This window comes from Lutjanus erythropterus, chromosome 16 (assembly GCF_056507025.1).
Source record: "Lutjanus erythropterus isolate fLutEry1 chromosome 16, fLutEry1.hap2, whole genome shotgun sequence".
NCBI lineage: Eukaryota > Metazoa > Chordata > Actinopteri > Lutjaniformes > Lutjanidae > Lutjanus > Lutjanus erythropterus.
In genome coordinates this window covers 22,624,345-22,644,039 of record NC_139332.1, presented here as the reverse complement: position 1 = coordinate 22,644,039, position 19,695 = coordinate 22,624,345, and the positions used below count along the sequence as shown (strand labels likewise).

At 39.2% G+C, this 19,695-nt stretch overlaps 1 protein-coding gene across 1 annotated transcript in view; it reads left to right on the top strand.

Moving 5' to 3' along the window:
• csmd3b (CUB and Sushi multiple domains 3b) overlaps positions 1-19,695 on the top strand; it is a 456,383-nt gene that overhangs the window by 224,228 nt on the left and 212,460 nt on the right. The window contains exon 6 of the mRNA XM_084738341.1: positions 15,148-15,355. Coding sequence (XP_084594467.1) covers positions 15,148-15,355 — 208 coding nt within the window. The remainder of the gene's footprint in view (positions 1-15,147; positions 15,356-19,695) is intronic.

Genomic DNA, 19,695 nt, shown 5'->3' with positions numbered 1-19,695 from the left:
CTCAATCGCTGTCTTGATCCATCTCTATCCAATATTCATCCATCATCCATGCTATTTCTTTCTTTCCATTTCTTTCTTCCTCTCCCTCTCTTCATGTTTCTGTTTTGTCTTCTAATTGGTTTTCTTTCCTTCCAGCAAGTCAGTTCTTCATTAAATCATCTGTCATCATCTTGGTTTGGTCTGTCATCTGTCTTTTTCCTCAGCTAACATCTCTGTCTCTCACCCTTCCTCTGCCTGAGTCTCCATCACCGTCTTTCTCTCTCACTCATCTTTATCAGTGGTCATCAGAATTTTATGACAGCTGGATGATAGATACCACATCTCAGATTGTAACTTAATGCATCTGTATAGATGGGTCTGTTATTGCTGCTAACAGTGTTGAGTGATGGGAATAGATGGGAACATTGTGACTATCTAACTTCATCTATGTAGCCATTCATTTGAGGCGGATCTTTATGTGTACCTCTCATTTTCAAAATTACTTTATTGACGTCATCAAGTAGCTTATAATGTGTTTAAAAAGAACACACGCATACTGAAGCACATGGACTGAACAGAGGTGTATAATTATATTTTATCTTCAAATTACAAAGTGGACTTAATAAAAAAAAACTTGAGACCATTTGATGTTTGTGCTTGTCTCTTATTTTAACTCTTTTTCTCGCAGGTCAGGTTAAATAAGATTTATTCATGAAGCTCTTTAAAAGGACCTTTATAATATGGCTTTAAAAAGCAACAAAAAACATAAATACTGATAAAAGCGCAGAGTAATCACAGGAACATCACAAACATCACTTTGTTTCACTGTCGCTCTTATTCTGTTACTTTCTATTTTCAACAATGAAACACTAATTGAATGAGAGTCTCAAAGTCACCATAGATGCTGCACTTTCCCCCCTCCTCTCTCTGCTACTTGTCTTACCTTTCTATCTCAGTTTCTCTTTATCTCCTGTGATCAGCTGTTGTCCCTTCTCCTCTTCCTGCTCTGTTTTATGTAGCACACAGCGATTTCTCTTTCTTGCAGGGAAGGTTTTTGAACATTTTGAACATCTATGATGAATTTTCTGTAAGTCATCTCTTTCCTATTCATTTCCTGCTTATACTGATGTGTCCATGATATGGTAGCCATGGAGATCTTTTGTCAGTTGTCATATGGATCGAGTCTCTCAAATATTCCTGGATATAGTCAACAATCTATATATAGTAAGTTGTCCATGAATCTTGCATTATTTAAGTGCTAGTTCTCACAACATAGTAAATGCTACATTAAATAAAAGAGTCCACAGGTTCACAGTGTTGTGAACTAATCATTATTGTTTGCAGACTGCAGATATGTCACCTAACTCTGTGCTTCCAAGCATATGGGACAACCTACAGTAACCGCAAAACTCTGCAAAAACAGTGTCAGTGTTTGTTTTAGAATCATGGCGCCGAAACATGGCTGACTCCATGAAAGAGGACCCACACCCTCTATAGATGTAAACAGCTCATTTTAAGGTAACAAAACACAACAATTCTTATTTTCAGGCGTTTATACACTGATGAAAATATAATTATGAACGTTATATTCCATTTCTGCCATATTCTGGCAATAAATCCCCATAAAACGTACACACTGGACCTTTAGCAACCTTGAGCCTTGGCTGTATCTCATTTCTTTTGAGTTCAATGATCTTATTAAAGATACTGTAAAGCGTACATTACGGTGAAAGAGTTTATACTAGTTTTGTCAAAAATATTGATATAGCAATAAATATCAATGGTGAATATTTGACATGCTTTCAATGCAAATTCTTTTCAGTATTGATATTCTAGTACCAGCTGCACATTCTCGCTCATTCTTCTGTTGACACTTGACACTGCTGAGTCAAGTTTTCCTTGTGGTATTGAAAAGGTACTGTAATAAAATCAGAAATTCCAGTATTGTGACAACACTTAGTTACACTGAAAAGCTTTACATTTTACTCCTACTCTCATGTCTTTCTTGTGTACCAATATTGATGATTTGACAGAAGCTGGAGTATCAGTTTTCAGGACAGTGTCTGCTGTTGGTTTTAAAATCTCTCTTGCTATATACATTTTCACGTACCAAATTATTGAAGGCAAGGCCAGATGTAAATGTAGACACGTTTGTGCTGTTGAACTCTTGCGGCATAAATTGTTACTTCCGGTATTGATTTGCATTTACATGCCCGAGTATTGATTATGGAAAGCAAAAAATAAGGTCATCCAGACATTCAGAATGAGTGATGCGGTTCCATGGTGGTTTGTACATGTGATCAACTTGCTGACTTTTTCTTACTGATATTGATCAGCATCTCTCTGTCTCTAAATTGATCGTGTAGGGATAAATGTCAACTAGATATAGACTAGCATACTGATCGGACTTTATGGCTGTGGTTGATCTGTGTTGGGACATATTGCAGTTGCCCTCTCATGTCTGTACGTACTATAGATGGCCTGTCAGAAACTATTTGGAAGTGTCCATTTTAAGTTTTGGCTCATAAGCATTTCTGAGACACATCACCAGAGACATGTGGCATTTTGCTATCAAATTCCTTCTGACAGTACCTTATTACTGCGACTATACTTGGTGACAGTAATCTAATAATTCTCTTTTTAGAAAGACATATCACTTTTTCAAAGTGTGTCATCTTTATTTCATTTTATCATTTTATGTCTCTCTTTCTGTGTATGTCCTCTCTAATACAACAATTATCTTACATGCCTATATTATTCAGACACAATGAAAGTTAAAGGTACACTCTGGATTTTTCTTAGAAGCAAAATTCTGTCCATAGCTTTGTGTACGTCCTTGAGGCCCAACGTACATATTGATCTCTTATTTCCACCTTCTTCTTCATAAAACATTTGCAAAGACAATTTTTTTTAATTCTTAGAAATCTGTTGTGTACATTGTTTACACATCTTCTTCCTAGCATTATGCTAATGCATTGTTAACAGTTCTTGGCACATTACCACTGTCATAGAAGGGGATAAAACAGCCAACATGAAATGAATCTTTTTGTCAGTTCAGGCAGAGCACTGAGGCCATGATCAGGTCAGCTGTCTGGCATCAGCTGTCTCATTCATACTTTGTATGAGACTTATTAATATCATTTGTTTTGCTGGTTTCTGACTAATAACATCCAGTCACATTTGCACAAGTGTATTGGGCTTTGTAAACATCAGTTCTCACTATTACTTGCTGGCATAACTCCACCCACCATCCCACTCCACCGTATGTATGTGATTTAGTTGTTTAGTTGTTGTCTTTCTGAACTCAAATGCTCATGTATGTTTTCAACTATCTTTGAATCTGTGCCAATATGCATTTGGGAGGATTAGATGGTCATGTCCTTGACTTGTCTCTGACTGAAGTGTATAATCACCCTCTTCAGTCGGCACGATAACTTATCAGATCACCCACATGTTCACCCGGACACATGTGTGCTTGTATAGTACAAGAGACAAACTCCATTTGTCCTTTACTATTCCAAATCCAAAATCCATGCTTAGGAAACAGCCATGTGCTGAATCTAGTCAAATTTTTAAAGCTTCGATGACATTGCGAGTAGCTAATTTTGAGAGAACCCTAATTTGTTACCATGTAAAGCAGCATGGCTAGTGTAGCTTACTTTTTTAACATATTTGGATTCCGAAACTGTTACTAAATATTTTAAGATGTTTGTCTGCATGATATTAAACTAACAATTATAGCTGATGCTGATACCAGTGTTTCTTGTTGTTGTTTGTTTCGTTTTTGTTGTTACTCATTCCCCTTTTTGTGCCTGGGAAACATTATTGGATAGAAATTATTCATTAGAATAAACACAACACCTCTTACATCATACCAAATTGTGTCCAGCCAGTAGCGTCTTCTCCAAAACAGCAGCAGTCCGAGGATCTGACTGCAAATAACTAACACAACATTGAGTGAGCACAAACAGATAAACAACGGTCTCTGTCATTGGTGAATGACATCTTATTTGCCAATAGGGCAATTCTAGTCAGATTAATGACTGATACTGATGTTCAGTGGATGGAAAGGTGCATCCCTCAATTTTAAACACCAGTTGCCACATTAGTATGCACAGCTAGCTAAAATGTTTGCAATCCTGCAATAAATACAACCTTCACAAAGGTTTGAATATTTAGTTTTGTTGTAACTGTTGTAGAGAGATGTCTATTCAACTGTATGGTCATTTCGGAGGCTGTTGTTTGTGTTGCAGCAACACCGTCCTAGTTCAAGCTACATGTACTGAATTAACTGGCAACTTTGTGTAGTTGCTGTTACAAAAGTTGCTTGTGAATGAGTTTGTTATTCTGCCTTTAACACATGCCCTCGCAGGCCGCACAGGAGAGTGAAGGACTGGGGAAGACAGAAGGGCAGGAGACAAGTGAATCTGAGAGACAAGAGTGGAATGTATTTCGTCAGGGCTGTGATGCGTTAAACTCTCTGTATGCAGCTATTTGTTTAAGATGTCAGGGATGACATTTAACACTCACCGACACCCAGGGTCTCTCTCTCTTTCTCACTCTGTCTCTCCCACACACACACACACACACACACACACACACACACACACAAATGAAAACTCATTCAAATAGGCAGACACATGCACGGCAACCAGGGACAGACACAGGTGAGCACACACACAAGCACACTGTCAAACATGCGCATAAACAGACACCCACTCAGACACACCCACTCTCAGAGAATAAAAGAGAGGGAGAGAGGGAAGGTGAATAAATGAGAGCTAATACTTATAAATCACAACTTTAGGAGTTTGTCGTTATGGTTGATAATTTAGAAACTCTGTTTAATGACCAAATGAGAAAAACAGGGGATGCCAGAGTCATCCATCTCAATACTGCTGCAGTGTCAGGCAGTCTTTCTTCTCAATTCACCTCCTTTTTTGTTTACGCTCAATGATAATTTTGTCCACTTCTTTCGTCTTCTCTTTTGATTTGTCATTTAGTTTTAACATGTACGATATCCTTCTGCAACCTTCATCTAACTGCATGTTTTACAGTAGTTCCTACTATCTTTCTGTTGAGGCAAGACGGTGAGCCAGCGGAATGGGGTTACCCCTCTGCAGCCACAGGTTATGTACTGCTGAATACTGGACACAGAACTTCCCAGCTCCAGGGACACAGTACTGTAGTCTATAGGGCCCAAAAGTTTGTGCCAAACCCAAACAGACCAGAAAAAGACCAAACAAGACCCGTCTATTGAAAGCTGCGACCCTGACCCTGATGTCAAACACAGACCTGACACAAACCTGATTGGCACCAAATTCACAGCTGATTGTTATTAACAAGTTAACATTAATTTGCAACTTGTCAAAACAGAACATTGTGTTTTACCTACTGTAACGTTAGTATTCTTCCCTGTGGCTGCCTGTGACGCATATTATCCATCATCCTGCCAAGAAAGTTGGTACTATACATCCAGGTTTTTCTGTTCTTCTCTGCTGATTGAAACAGCATGACTAATCCACTCCCTATTTCAGCTTCAAAGTCAAACACGACCATTTGGAGTAAGCTGTGTGGTTTTATTAAATCTAGCTTAATACAGATAACTTTCATTGTTTGATCTTTTTAACTATAATAACGATTGTTCATTTGTGGTCTACTGCTTATGTTAGTATTGCTAAATCTGCGATGAATCTGACCTCTGACCCTTCACCTCCTGAGCAGGGGCACTCACTTGTGCAGGTCAAATGGCACCACCTTGTGGCTGTAGTTGCTTTGCAGTTTGCAGTTACATCACACACAGCATTTCCATCATGACCAGCGCTGTCTAATCATGGCTTGGTCTTCTTGGATTCACTTAAATATTACACATAATGTGAAACAGTACCGGGAACCATGAAAATAGAACGGGAACCAAACTGGTAAAACATGGCTCTGTCCTGCATCGGATTCCCATCCACTCATCCTGATGTTTGTGTGGATCCAGGAAGAACTCCACAGCAAATATTAGGATAAAAAGAATATCACCATGACATTTTTACTCTAATTGTTGCCAGTACTTAAAAATAAAACTCTTCTGCAGGAGCTAAGGTATCATATTGGATGTTGTAACCCTCAGACAGAAGTTTAGTTGGGGTCAAATGGTATCAATAATTGGAAGAAAAATGAGAGGATAATGGGAATCTAATTTTATTTCACTATATGTGTTTCTAGCAATCTAAATATGACTCACTTAGACAGGGTCAGGAGGCTACTGTAAGAAAAATAATCACAGCAATCGATCTATCAATCAGTGCCTTCTCTCTTTATGTCTCCTTCTGGTGATCTACCATTAAATCACTCTTATGCCCTAATTGGTCTAAATGTTGGGCTGTTAGTTGACTGGCAGACAGCATCTGTTCTTTGATTTGTGGACAGATGGTGGGAGGAGCTGAAGGTCAGCATGGTTACTAAGGGTGTGTGTGTGGGTGTGTGCGTGTGTGCCCTAAACACTGTGTCTGTTCATCTAAAATGTGATGCTGGCAAGCTGAGGACAGGAACCAATATGTTTCTAACAAGGTTTAGAAGAGTGATAGAAAAATATGATAGCAATATACGAGGGAAAGGGAGAATAATATAAGTGGCACATGAAAATGACTGAATTATAAGTTGCTAAATCACAGTTACAAGGGCAGCTAAACAGATACAGAACAGTCATACAAAGTTGAATGTGGGTATTTTGCTTGAAATTTTGTCACTCATCACTTGTTTTTCAAAGCAAAATGTAGCAGCAGAGCTCCAGTGAGACAAAGCAGTTGTTACCTGAACACCTGAGGGGGCCAACTGCATCAGTAGACAGTTGTCACAAGTTGAAGTTCACTGACAGGGAGATAAAGATTATAAACCTCACAAAGCCACAGCTTTAAAAGTAACCACACAGAACTGAATCAATATCTGAGAAAATCGTCCACAGTGACCTTCACAAAGCTAGCATTTATGATAGGGCTGCAATGACACAATGGCACATTCTAGGTGTGAATAAATTACTGTACATGTGAAAAACTAAGGTCATATATCATAATTTATTCTGCATCCAGATGGGTTTACATTTGGCCAAAAGAAGGTTTCCTTTAGCCCACATATCTGCTGCATGGTCGAATAGCAGCCAAGGAATATGAGGCTGTTTTACAAGACCAGATGGTGCCGACACTGTTCTCTTGATGCATCATTTTCCACACACACACCTCTAAATCAACTCAAAGATAATTTCCTGAACAACTACATTAAGTCAGACATTTTCCTTGGAGTTTTTTTCGGGTAGATTACTGTTTCAATTATGCTGTCGTGAACTGAAGGTTACCCCTGAAGACCAGTCCTATATCCTGTTACGCCCTGTGCAGGACTGAAGCATCACCAAAGGCAAAGGGTGGTCTTAATTCTTGTGCAAAGAACAGACATAAAAACAAAGCAAATGGGCATGCTCAGTAAAAGCTAGAACAGCACCAGTTGAGTATAGACCTATGGCACTTCTCTTAAACAGAGGAGATGTGACTTACAATACGCATGCTTTCAATTGAGACTGTCCAACGAAAAAACAAAGTTTCTGCAAATACACCCAAACTATATGTGGTCAAGCAACAAACCTCTAGGAGACAGTCTTGCAATCCCAGTAAATTGGAGATTTTGCTACCAACCGATTATCTTGGGATCTCTAAATGCAAGATAGTTGATTAAACAGTGATGACCTTTTCAAGGACTGGTCTTACCAGAAACAGTGCCCTGCCGCCCCAATATGAAGGGCCACCCTAAAGTGTGGAATGGTTAGGCAATGGAGTTTTTTTTTCTCTTTCTCTCAATGTTTCAATCCAGTTTTAGAACCAAAATCTGGGAGATTGTCCTCAATCTCTATTGAGTGAAGTGTTTAGAGACTATCTTGAGAGTCTGTCAAGGGGCTTTAGAATGAATATTTTCTGTTAAGGAACTAGTTTGACAGTGTTAGAGAGTAACAAAGTCAGCTCAATGATTCTAATGAAAACATACTTAGGAATATTTTACTACCATTTCTACCAAGAAATCCCTGTGAATCTTACACACTGGACCTTTAAATCAGATTAATCGGATTGTATGGCTCACAGTCACAGCTTTGTGTTTTCCCATTCTGCCTTTTTCTTTGCATTGCTTGTATGCACATTGTTGTTGGACTGCATCCAAAAGCAAAGTTGGATTCTGTTCACTACGGCACAATTCCATGACTAGTTTTGCAGATCTGATGGATTTGTCTGTAAGATCCTATTCATATGCATCCAGAACTCTGACTTAATGCATCCTGGCATGACTTGATGGTGAAAGTGACATTGAGACCACAAGTGAAATTGCATCCTCTGTGCATTCAGGCAGCATGGCACACAGCGTGCAGCTGCAGAGGAAGCTTGATGAGTGTCCAGCAACTCCTTAGACCAGGAGGAAATTTATTAAAAAATAAATACTGGATGATTTGTGTGCACATGTTGAACAGTCTTCCTCCTGTCTCTTCAGTCATTCATGACAGGTGAACTGAGGTAGTAAAGGTATGCAGGGAGTGATGGGGGAAAAAGAGGGGTAGCTATATATATTCAGGTTTACAGCATATGGGGGGCAAGAGGTTGACGGATGGGTGGGTGGATGTAGATAAGAGAGCAGTAGGGATGGATGGATACTGCCTGAAGACAGAGGAGAGAAGAGGATGATGTAGATGGCCCATAATCCTTAGAGGCTGACAGCACACTGGGTCTTCTGTGATTGAAGTCTCTGTGTGTGTGTCTGTACGTGTGTGTGTGTGTACGAATCTGATAGTGATAGAGATCTGCCTATCAAAGTGATGCAGGAAAGGAATGGAATTATGGGACAGAAGGAAGGGGAAAGGGGGAAGAAACGGTGAGTGGAAAAAAAAGAGAGGAGAGAAAGAGATGAGGCCAGAAAAGCCATTAAACAGAAAATCAATCAGCAGAAAGAGAGAAAGAGAGACGAAGACTGAAATGCAGAGAGAGTAAGATCTTAAAGAAAGACACAGCGAGACAGAGGAGGATAAAGAGGGAATCCTCAGATGACTGCGATATTGATGACAGCACAGTGGGGAAGAGGGGATGAACGGATGGGAGAGAGGGAGGCAGGATAAGGAGGCTAAGAACGAGTGATCAAAGCACCCCAGGCCATGAGAGAGACGGCGCAAGGGAGGGTGAGACGAGGAGAGTGAGGAAGCGGGGGTATGATGAAGCAGGGAGAGTTGGAGAATGAGAGGCGAGGATGAATGAAGAAGAGAGAAGGAAACACGGAAGGGAGAACAGGAGGAGGATGAGGAGAAAGAGATGAGAGAGGAGTAGCGGAGGAGATGTGCTGTTTTACTGTAGAAATAATCTTGATGTAGAGACGGGGAAAGAAGGGGCGCATCAAGCAGAGACCAGTAGGGAAGAAAAGAGAAGTGGTGCTACAAAAACAACTAGAAAGAGACAGACAGCGAGGGACAGGAAGGCAAAAAAAAGGGCAACACCAGCTCACTGATGTGATAAGAAATGAAGGCAACATGGCCAACACTACCTCTCTCCTTCCCCCTCTCTTCCTCTCACACACAAACACAAGAGTCACACTCAAAGTAACACATATTGCTCCCTCCTCCACACACACTTTCCCTCCTCCTGTGGGTCAGTGCACTGGGGCATAAGCACGAGTTCAGCCTCCCCAGGTTGCCGTCTAAAATAAAAGCAGAGAACAGAACACAGCAGAACAGTGTGCCAGATTGCAAAGCCCGCACTTACCTATAGATTTGCTCACGTTGGCCCTCATGATGAAATCGGAGCAGAAACCCCCATGTGATTTCTTTCCCCCTTATGCTCTTTTATCTTCTTGGTTGCTAAATCTTTCACATGTAATATCCCAGATAAAACAATATTTGGGATGTTTCAAAATCTTTTTAAAACCCTGGTTTGAAAAGGTCACTTAGGGCACCAAAGGGTTGCTTTTGTCCATGTGTAATACCTCAGAGGAAAAAAAGATTAAACATTATAATAATAGTAGCCAGTTTTGTCTTTTTCCACATTTCATTTCTTTAGAATCACAGCACACATTAATCAATAGATCTGTAAATGTGCCAGTGTTAGCCAACTGGCTAATTTTCATTTGCTGTCCTTTTCTGAGATGCTTTGAAACCTATAAAATGATGAATCTAGTCTCCTAATAGAAGTCAAAACAAAGTGAAATATTCGGCGCTGTAGTGTTTGGTATTGATTTGCCGTGGGATCTGTAGTACTAGCAGAAGTCTGGCATTGCAGGGAATCATTTGAATTAGGATCTCAATGTCAGTTTCTAACTTTGAGTGCCCATACTGAGCTGCAGAATGCAATGAGTTTTGAGTCCAGCAAAATTCAAGCTAATGTTAGAAATTATTTGCTACATGTAAATTTGTGTACAGTGGATGGATGAATGGACCTATGTTAACATAGAAGACTCTGTATCCAAGAATAACAAAATAACTGTTTTAAAGCAGCGCTTCCCAAACTTTTTAGGCCATGCATCCCCATGTACATCCTGATTAGATTGATGCACCCCCAATCAAAAAAAGCAACATAGCTTATTTATAGCCATCGCCATGGTGAGGGCAGACCATACACATGAAATTAAAGAATTCGATCAAATTCCGAATTACATTGTACAAAGTTACATGCATATACTCAGAAATAGACATAGTAGGCTCTTCCACTGTTTGAATGGAGAGAGAGAGATATGCATGAGTAGGCCCAGTAACCTAGTAAGAATACCAAAATTACACCGTCATTACATTTTCCCTCTCACACATCCCAGCTGGCACACCGCACTTTGAGTAACCCTTTTTAAAGTTTTACTTTGCTGCTCTAACTGGGAGATTTTGTGATAAACCTAATCCATAATACAGTATCTTGGATCTACCCAGTGCGCATACATTTAGGTCCAACCTTGACTCAACAAGGTTTCTCAGCAAATATCAATCACTTTGCTATCAGTCATCTTCTAATGATTGTATAATCAATCATGTTCATTTTGTGTCTGGTTTTCAAGCAAACTCCATTCACACAGTGGATGTGGCTGCAGTGACCTCAGTGCTCCTTGGTTGTCAGCCATAGATTAATTTAAATGCTTATTGGATTTAAAGATTTCCGCTATAAGCTGGTCAGACTTATACGGAATGAAATTCCATTCTTTAACTCAGTTGAGATTGTACTGTATTCCAAGATGAAAAAATAATTTCTTCAGTGAACTACGCTCAAAAGCAAGCTGCAGCATGTTTGAATAACCACAAAAAAAACAGCAATATGAAACATAGTTTACTGCGACTACTTTAGTGGTAATAGTGGCATATTCATTTCATTTTATACTGCAGGTATAAAATGGGAAGTGGTGTGACCAGAAAATGATGTGAGGTAGACACCATAATATTTAACTCTGACACACAGATGTCCCATATGACTGACAGAGCAGGAGCGAGCAGTTATCCAAAATTAGCAGGTGTAACATGGAAAGCTGACTGGTTCCATGTCATGCCTGATGCACACACATTTAGCAGAGGGTAATCAGTGTTGACTATATAGGTATGAGGACTTCTCATCCCCCTCCCTGTGAACACGCGACAAATGTCACTTTTTATTAGAGCAGCTGCTCCTGAAGCGGTCTCGGCACAGCCGTACCGTTACTGAATGACACACAACAGAATTACTGCGGCTCCTAATTGCATCATGTGTCATCTGAAATTATCACGTGAATTCCTCCTTCACACGGCTCTCAGGTTTCCTCCACATCTGCATCAGTATTCAAGTCTGTTGATAGGTTTTTTTTTATGCTATAGGTCACAGTAATGGGTTTTGAGCGACAACAAGTCAGAGCACATCATGGCTGAGGACCCTTAATGCTACAACATCATAATGTCAAATTCACCAAAGGTCCACTGCACATAAGAGCGTTGCTCACTCTTGTTTAGTATTCTTTTTTCATTTATTTATTTATTTTACAAGTTCATTTCCTCCTCTTTAATAAGAGCCGCACATCGATGCACCTTAAGGCCTTTCCACCTGTCTATCAAGTGTCACAGGCACATCAATAAGCTGCAGGGCTGGAAGAGGTGTGTGCATGCGCGTGCGTGTGTGGGTGCAGGTGTGTGTCCAGCAGTGCTTGCGGACGTCCTGTCGTCATGATAAACCTGTGACAGCTGTCATCCTGCAAGCAGCACTCTCTCCCACAGTGCAGACACTCAGACACACACACACATACACACACACGCACGCACAGACAGACACACCACTGCATCATTGCTCCTGCAAATGTGATGGGGTCTCAGCAGGTCTTGGTTCGGGGTGTTGGGTCATTTACACAAATCTCCTGAACTGTCTGGCTGTGGATTGAATGTCTATCTGGATAAATGAATGGTCTGTCTGTCTGTCAGTGCCTGGCCTGCCTGCCTGCCTGCCTGAATGCCTGTCTGTCTGCCTGCTTGTCTGTCTGTCTGACTGACTGACTCAGCGACTGATATGAATCTGAATGATTGAATGAATTATTAATGAATAAATAATGGCTTTCTTTACTTCATTTTCAATACATCAGCACCTGTAGTTTGGGAACAGTGCATGTCTTGTCACCAGCTTGCGTCAACGCAAGTAGCATTCTGAAAGGAACGGTTCACTGCAAATTAAAAAATATATATTTTTCCCCTGGCCTGTAGTGTGATTTATCCATCTAGCTTGTTTTGGTGTGAGTGGCCCAGTTTCAGAGATATGTCCGCCTTTTCTTGAATATAATGGGACTAAATGGCACTCTGCTTGTGGTGCTCAAAGCACAAAAAAACAAAAACAAACTTAAAAACTCAACAACAGTGTCTCTTTCAGGAAATTACAACCCAGTTACTCAAAGTAATCAGCTACTTTTTTTTCTGCAGCAGAATCTATAAGAACTACTTTCCTTCTACCAGATAGAAAGTAGTTCCTGCATGATCTGTAGATTATCTTTCTTAACCAGGCCATGATTTCTGGAACAAGGCATTGCTTTTGAATTTTTCAAATGTATTTTGTGGCGCTTAACTGAGTGCCATCCAGTCCCATTATATTTGAGAAAAGGCAGACATCACTACAGTCATTCTTTATCCATCTGGATGGATAAATAGCATTACAGACCTGGAAAAATATGTATTTTTTATTTTTGGGATGAATTGTTCCTAATAAGACTGAAACACAGAAAGTGTGTATTGCTCCCAATTCTACACTCTGATCCATTGAAAAAGCCTAAGTCTATCTTAAAATTCATTTCAAACCACTTATTTTTGTTTCATCCTGTTTCTCGTTTCCTAACTGAGACAGAATGTACCAACTTTCTATTTCAACCCACTTTCTATATTTTTGTTTCACTCTAGTTCTGTTTGTCTATGTTTGTTCCTATCTATTTATGTTCCCCTGTTATCCTCTGTGTATTTCCTGTCTCTACTCAGTGCACTCTGTTCCGTCCAATTTCTAATATCTTTTCCTGATGTTTCTATTCATTTTTATTGGTTATCGTCTGTTAGTCTCGGACCACAGTTATTCTCTTTACCCCCTCAGTGGGTGGAGTTTGGCTTGGTCCGCCTACCTTATCTCTGTCATCTGTACATGCATCCCCCAAAGGCTGCACCGCCTGGATGAGCCCGAAGGATGTGCATGTATACCTGACAGCGCCTGTCTACACTCTTATAAAGGATGTGTCTTTTTCAGCTTATCAGTGAGTGCAGTTTAAGGACAACACACACCTGGCACGCCTTCTCTAAATGCTGATGATATCAACATGCGATGTGTTGTGGAGTAATATAAATCATGTGCCGTCCCAAATTGCACTCACTGGTGTGTTGGAAAATACATGTCTGATGTAAGAGTGTGTTACATACAGTATTGCCTCTTCTATGTATAACTATAAATTATACAGGTATAATTTATACCATGTTTACAGTTGGACTTGTACGCTCTCAGAAAAAAAGGTTCAACATTGTATCTTTCATCACTGGGGCAGTGGACACGTGGCTGGGCTCAATTTGCTTTTGATAAATACATTTCAAATTTTTATGACAGGCATTCCCTTTTCTATAAAATGGGTATCAAATTCACCTATTCTCTGTATTTTGAAAAAGTGAATTGAGCACAGTCTTCTCAAACAACCTGCCATACAACCAATGTCCCAGTGACACAACAAGGTCCAATGTAGTATGTTTTTTCTCCGTGAGTGTATCTGTATAAATTATATGTGTATAATTTATGCCGTGTGCACAGCGCAATCCATGTGTCTTTATCTGTTATACAGTAATCAGTACTACTATCAATTCTTAATAATACCATCAATCAGATGTGAGCAACAATTAGAACAAATTAGGCAAATCTATCATCACATCTGGTCTATATGTTTTGAAACTAATTGAGCATTAATTTAGAGAATCAGCCAATTGGAAACCAGTCGAATTGAAAGTTCCTTGGTGGCGATTGGAGGAGACGAGAGCGGAGCTCTGTGATTAGAGAAAAGGGCAACTTATCTTGTTATTGGAGGAGAGGACAGCAGCTCTGAGTGTGACAGGAACTACAGCCTGACCCCTAAACCCCACCCCCGATTCTAACTGGCTAAAAGAAAATGGCATCATTCCCCAAAATGTCCAGGCAGAGAGCTGGTAGTCCACAGTATGAGGACTATGTATATTCTATTTTTCAGACCTACTTCATATCTGAAGTGTGATGTACAGTAAGAGCTCCATATTTTCACAATATGGTTTGCTAATATGACTTGACAGTTTATGTGTCATGAGAAAGTCATCCATTTCTAACATTCAAGCCACAGAATAACATTAAGAGTCGAGAGCACAGAGTCTGTACCTGTAATATACTAAAATAAATGTAAGAAAAATCACCTCATAGAGGGAGAGAGGTGGGGAGTTGGGCTGGCTGACCTGTAATCTACTTGAATGGTTTGAGAGATAATGCTAGGTCTATTGAGAATCAGATCTTAGTGGCTAATTTGGTAAATAAATTGATGTTAATTGACCCACCCTATCTTATTTAGCTGTGAAAATCAAAACGATTTATCCTAAAAGCAAGAAATTTAATTTTAAAAAAGTCCGCCCCTCGGTCCCTCCTCCTCTCCCTAACCCAGGTTTTCTATTTGTCACTCTGATTTGATTGACAGCTGAGGACACATGTGGGGGCACTGTGAGGGGCGGCAGTGGGGTGGTGACCAGTCCCGGTTACCCCGGCAACTATGGTAACCAGGCCGACTGTACTTGGATCCTATTGGCCGAACCTGGAGACACCATCTCTGTCATCTTTACAGACTTCCAGACAGAGGAGAAGTATGACTACCTGGAAGTGGAGGGATCTGAACCACCAACCATCTGGTGAGTCACTTTATTCGTTAACTTATTCATGTGTGGATGCCGCAGTCATTGTGTTGCTGTGAAATTCAATAATGTGGACGTGGCAGAACTGTCCATTTGTCTGTGTCAGATTCAATATTTGATGTTTTAGAGTCATTTCTGAGTTGAGTGGAGGGATGAGTCATGGTTCAGTGTTAAATTGCAGAAGGGTGCTGGATGCATTTCCAGGTGTTAGAAATGTACAATTAGCCGGATGGTGAAAATGAAAAACGTGAATATGTCATGCAACAAAATTCAGGGCTGGGTATTAAGGTTTATACTGTGTGGCCTGATCATTAAATGCCCTGTGTGAATAGCCATTATTTCATGGCACAAATGCAGGTGCAGGTTAAAGTTGACAAATCCAAACAAATGCAGAGATGATAGAATCCACTGTCTGCAACATGAAATAATGTGGTAAGCAGAAAAATGGAGGCCTGCTGTTCTTTGGTGGGTCGTGACATATGTGATTGTGGTCCTAATCCATACTTTGAAAAAAAAAAAAAAAAAAAAAAGGAAAGGATTCAGTTGACATTTCTGACCTGGCATTTCCACAAAGACGGTGTAGTCACATAACTGCTGAGTTTATGGAACAGTTTCACCACACTTGGAGTACAGTAATAAAAAGTTAGAACAGGTAATAAAAAGAAGTTAGAACTCAAGTAAGAACAGGTAATAAAATGAAAACGTTATTACAGTTATAAAGTACATTTTTTATCTCTTGTTCTTGAAGTAGAGCAATTTTTCCATGGAAATAAATAAATAAAATCTTACACTTTGATTTGAGCGAGTGTGTGTGTGTGTGTGTGTGTGTGTGTGTGTGTGTGTGTGTGTGTGTGTGTGTGTGTGTGTGTGTGCTGGTTTTCAGATCAACTGATGTGTGCCCGTTAGATGCATGTTTTCCTATTATTTTCTCATGTATTTTCAGATGGGTCACTCATAACAATATTTTATTGCTCTCTGGCTGCTTATTGATTGCTGGTAAATTAGGGTATTGATCAAGCATTGCTGTTGCTGTAACCAATTTGAATCTAATCATGGTCAGGGATATTAGTGTGTGTGCCTGTGTAATTGATTCGGAATTAATGCCAGGCTACTGCTTTTAGGAAAGTTTTAGTGCATCTGTACATGTGCTCGCCATACTGCTTGTTAATGTATGCCTGTGTGGACAGCACTTGATTTTTGTTACTCAGCAACTGACAACTTTTCACTAATATCTCCTGTTGGAATCTAATTGTGCTCTGCTGCTCACATTTCAACACATCCACTTATTCACATGTCACGTCAATGGTCATATTCCTTTTTAGTCAGAAATGCCATATTTAATAGTTATTTGAAAAAAAAGACCACCTGGTTGGTGTCATCATTCTACACTTAACAGAGTTCAGTGTAAATGCTTTAATAAATGGGTCAGAAATCTATTTGCCCAAACATTTTTACTTGCTCCTGTAGAAATTGGCTCATTTATTAGTGGTTATCAAATAACAACAAAGACTAGAGTTTCTTGTCATATTTAATCAAGGGCTGCACCGTTAAGAAAATGTCAGAAAATAGTGCAAAATGTCCACTTCAGTTTTTCCTAGGTGATTGTGGTGTTATTTACATGTCTTATTTTGTCAGTCCCAAAACCAAAGATATTCAGTTTATTATGATATAAAACAGAGAGAAGTGTGAAATCTCCATATTTCTCCATAACAATTTTTGACATTTCTATATAAAATAAAATACTCTAACAATTAATCAGTAATCAAAATAGTTTAATGGTTCAATACTTTTTCCTTTTTGCCATTTTCTCACTTTTTTAGTTGCTAGATTTACTAGCCTGATACATTTTGCTTGCCCTTATTGTTGAGCCCTGCTTTACTTTACTTTCCTATACTTCACTTGACTTTACTTTATTTTACTGTACTTTAGATACCCATACCTCTACCTGAGGTCCACCACACATGCAATCATTCACACTTAGACACATTATAACCACATAAACACAACAAACAGAACAGCTCATCTGGTCAGTTATCAATTAAGTACAAATTGTCATCCTTTACAGTAGACATTAAGTCAAATAGAATTATAAATCAATCACATCTCAAGAAAAAATAATAAATGTGTGAATTTCTTAATGCATACACGTACATAAATAAACACAACTAATTGTCAGCATGACATCCTTAAATATTGCACTTATCTTTTGTTTCACACATTAAGTTTCAAGAAAATGGTTTCAATTATTCATTCATTCAATTATTGTTTCTTAAATAATCTATATTATGAACTTGTCTTTAGTATTCTCTTGAACATTCATGATCGAGACAGTATTAATCACCAGAGATACCAAATAAGTGGAAAATTACAGGTCAAAGGCCAACTTTAATTTTTGATTCATTCAATTTTACTTTGTTTATGTTGGACATATATTTGTACATTTGTAAATATAATGCAAGCCAACATACATGGAAGAAGGGTCCAAGTAAAGTGAGTTGATCGTCAATAATCACCAGTGATGTGTTTTTGCCTAAGGGTGCACTTGTGCGCTCAGTTAGTCCAGATATCATCTATGAGCGGGCCATTCAGAAAATTTGTGTCAGGCTTTCATTTTGATCTGGGGGCAAATAGAAAACCTTACAGCTGTGAAAAATCACCTTCTTAGGAGTATTTACGACCAATATTTATTGCTCAGAGTTAGATTGCTGGCCTTTGGGGGATAATGTGGTGGTGACTGGTAGTGTGTGATTTAGTCTGACCGGTGTCTTGGCTCCTGTAATGGATTGCTGTGTAGTTATTTACTTGCTGAATTAACTCTGGAGTCTCATACGGCACACTAAGGTCAATGTGCTGATGTTTTTTCATAGCATGGGTCTTTTCCAGCAGCCAGGCTGATAATATGGTTGTGTTTTTGTACTGAGAGGCAAGCAGTGACATTCAGAGGTACAGCCTGGAGCAAAACTTTTACCAACTCGCCCTGATGTTACGAATAACTGAAGATGCAAAACTGACCTCATTGGTTTCTAACAACTTAATGAGTTGAGGAACTGCACAGTGTAATAAATGTAAAAACACATACCGGAGGTAGGACCGGGTCATTGTTTTGCAAGTCACAAGTAAGTCTCAAGTCTCAAGTCTCAAGTCTCAAGCCCTTCACCCAATGTAATGCTATTCTAACAATAGAGCATCAGTTAACCATTCCTTGTACATCCTCAAGTGTCTGACGAGACAGAATGTTGTATCTCAATCTGTAATTTTCAACCTTCACATTTTGCATTCTGCAACTCATTTTTTTTCTGTTGTTGCTGACTGACAAGAATTTTTGCACACAAATGGAATTATCTGTGTTAGATTTTGTTCCAACTGGTGCTCAGTAACACAAAATTAGTTCTTCCAAGTTCTCTCCTGTAACTTGATTGAATACGGTGGGATTGATTCAAGTTAATCTGGAAAATTAAGTGTCAATTTATGAAGAATGAATATAATTAGGTTTCCTTAAGGAAATGAATTGATTTGTGGCAAAAATGTTTTAAAAAACATATTTTTTAATCTTTGGGTTTTGTCCAAGCCGAGTTGAAAGTCTTTTATGAGTTTGTCCAATTGAGCCTAAAGTCATCAAATTTAAGACTTGACTTTAATGTGTGTCCAAGTCTGCTAAATACTGTTTATTGAATATTTTCCCACAAACAGTATTTTAGTAGAAAATGCACGAGAACAAATCAAGTTTAAAAAGTGACAGTGTCTGACATATTCACATTAAAAGATATTTCCTTTCAAACTCATTATCTGTGTTAGTAAGCACTCTGTTCACAAACAGCTTGCTCCTTTCAGTAAGGCACACACAATTATAGCAGTAAATTTTACAATGCACAAGACATCTGATTTAAGTAAGTGACTTTAATGGCTTCCCACCTGGAAAGAAAACAAAGTATTCTTGTGGGTGAAAGTGTCTTGTTCATCAGAGATGTCAGGAAAAGTCATGAAAAGACTTGTTTAAGATGATGCAATGCTCAGAGGGACATTGCAGAAAGCACAACTCTTCAAGTCTTGCAGTGGATGTGCAACATTGCAAAAGTCAATCCATAGTTCCACTGCTGTCAGAGATGAAGATGAAACAACACTTAATAATATCAGCAAAACTGAACCCCTTAGGAGTGGATAAATGTTCCCTAGTTTGAAATATCGAGTTTCTTTTGAGGCATCCTTATGACAGGGTCAGAATCTGAATTTGGTCTAAACAGCTGGATCCCATGGATTCTTTCATCCTGGGAATGGTACAGGCTGGTGGTGGTGTTGTCATTGTGCCATGAGCCAGGCTGCACTAGACACTGTAGTAC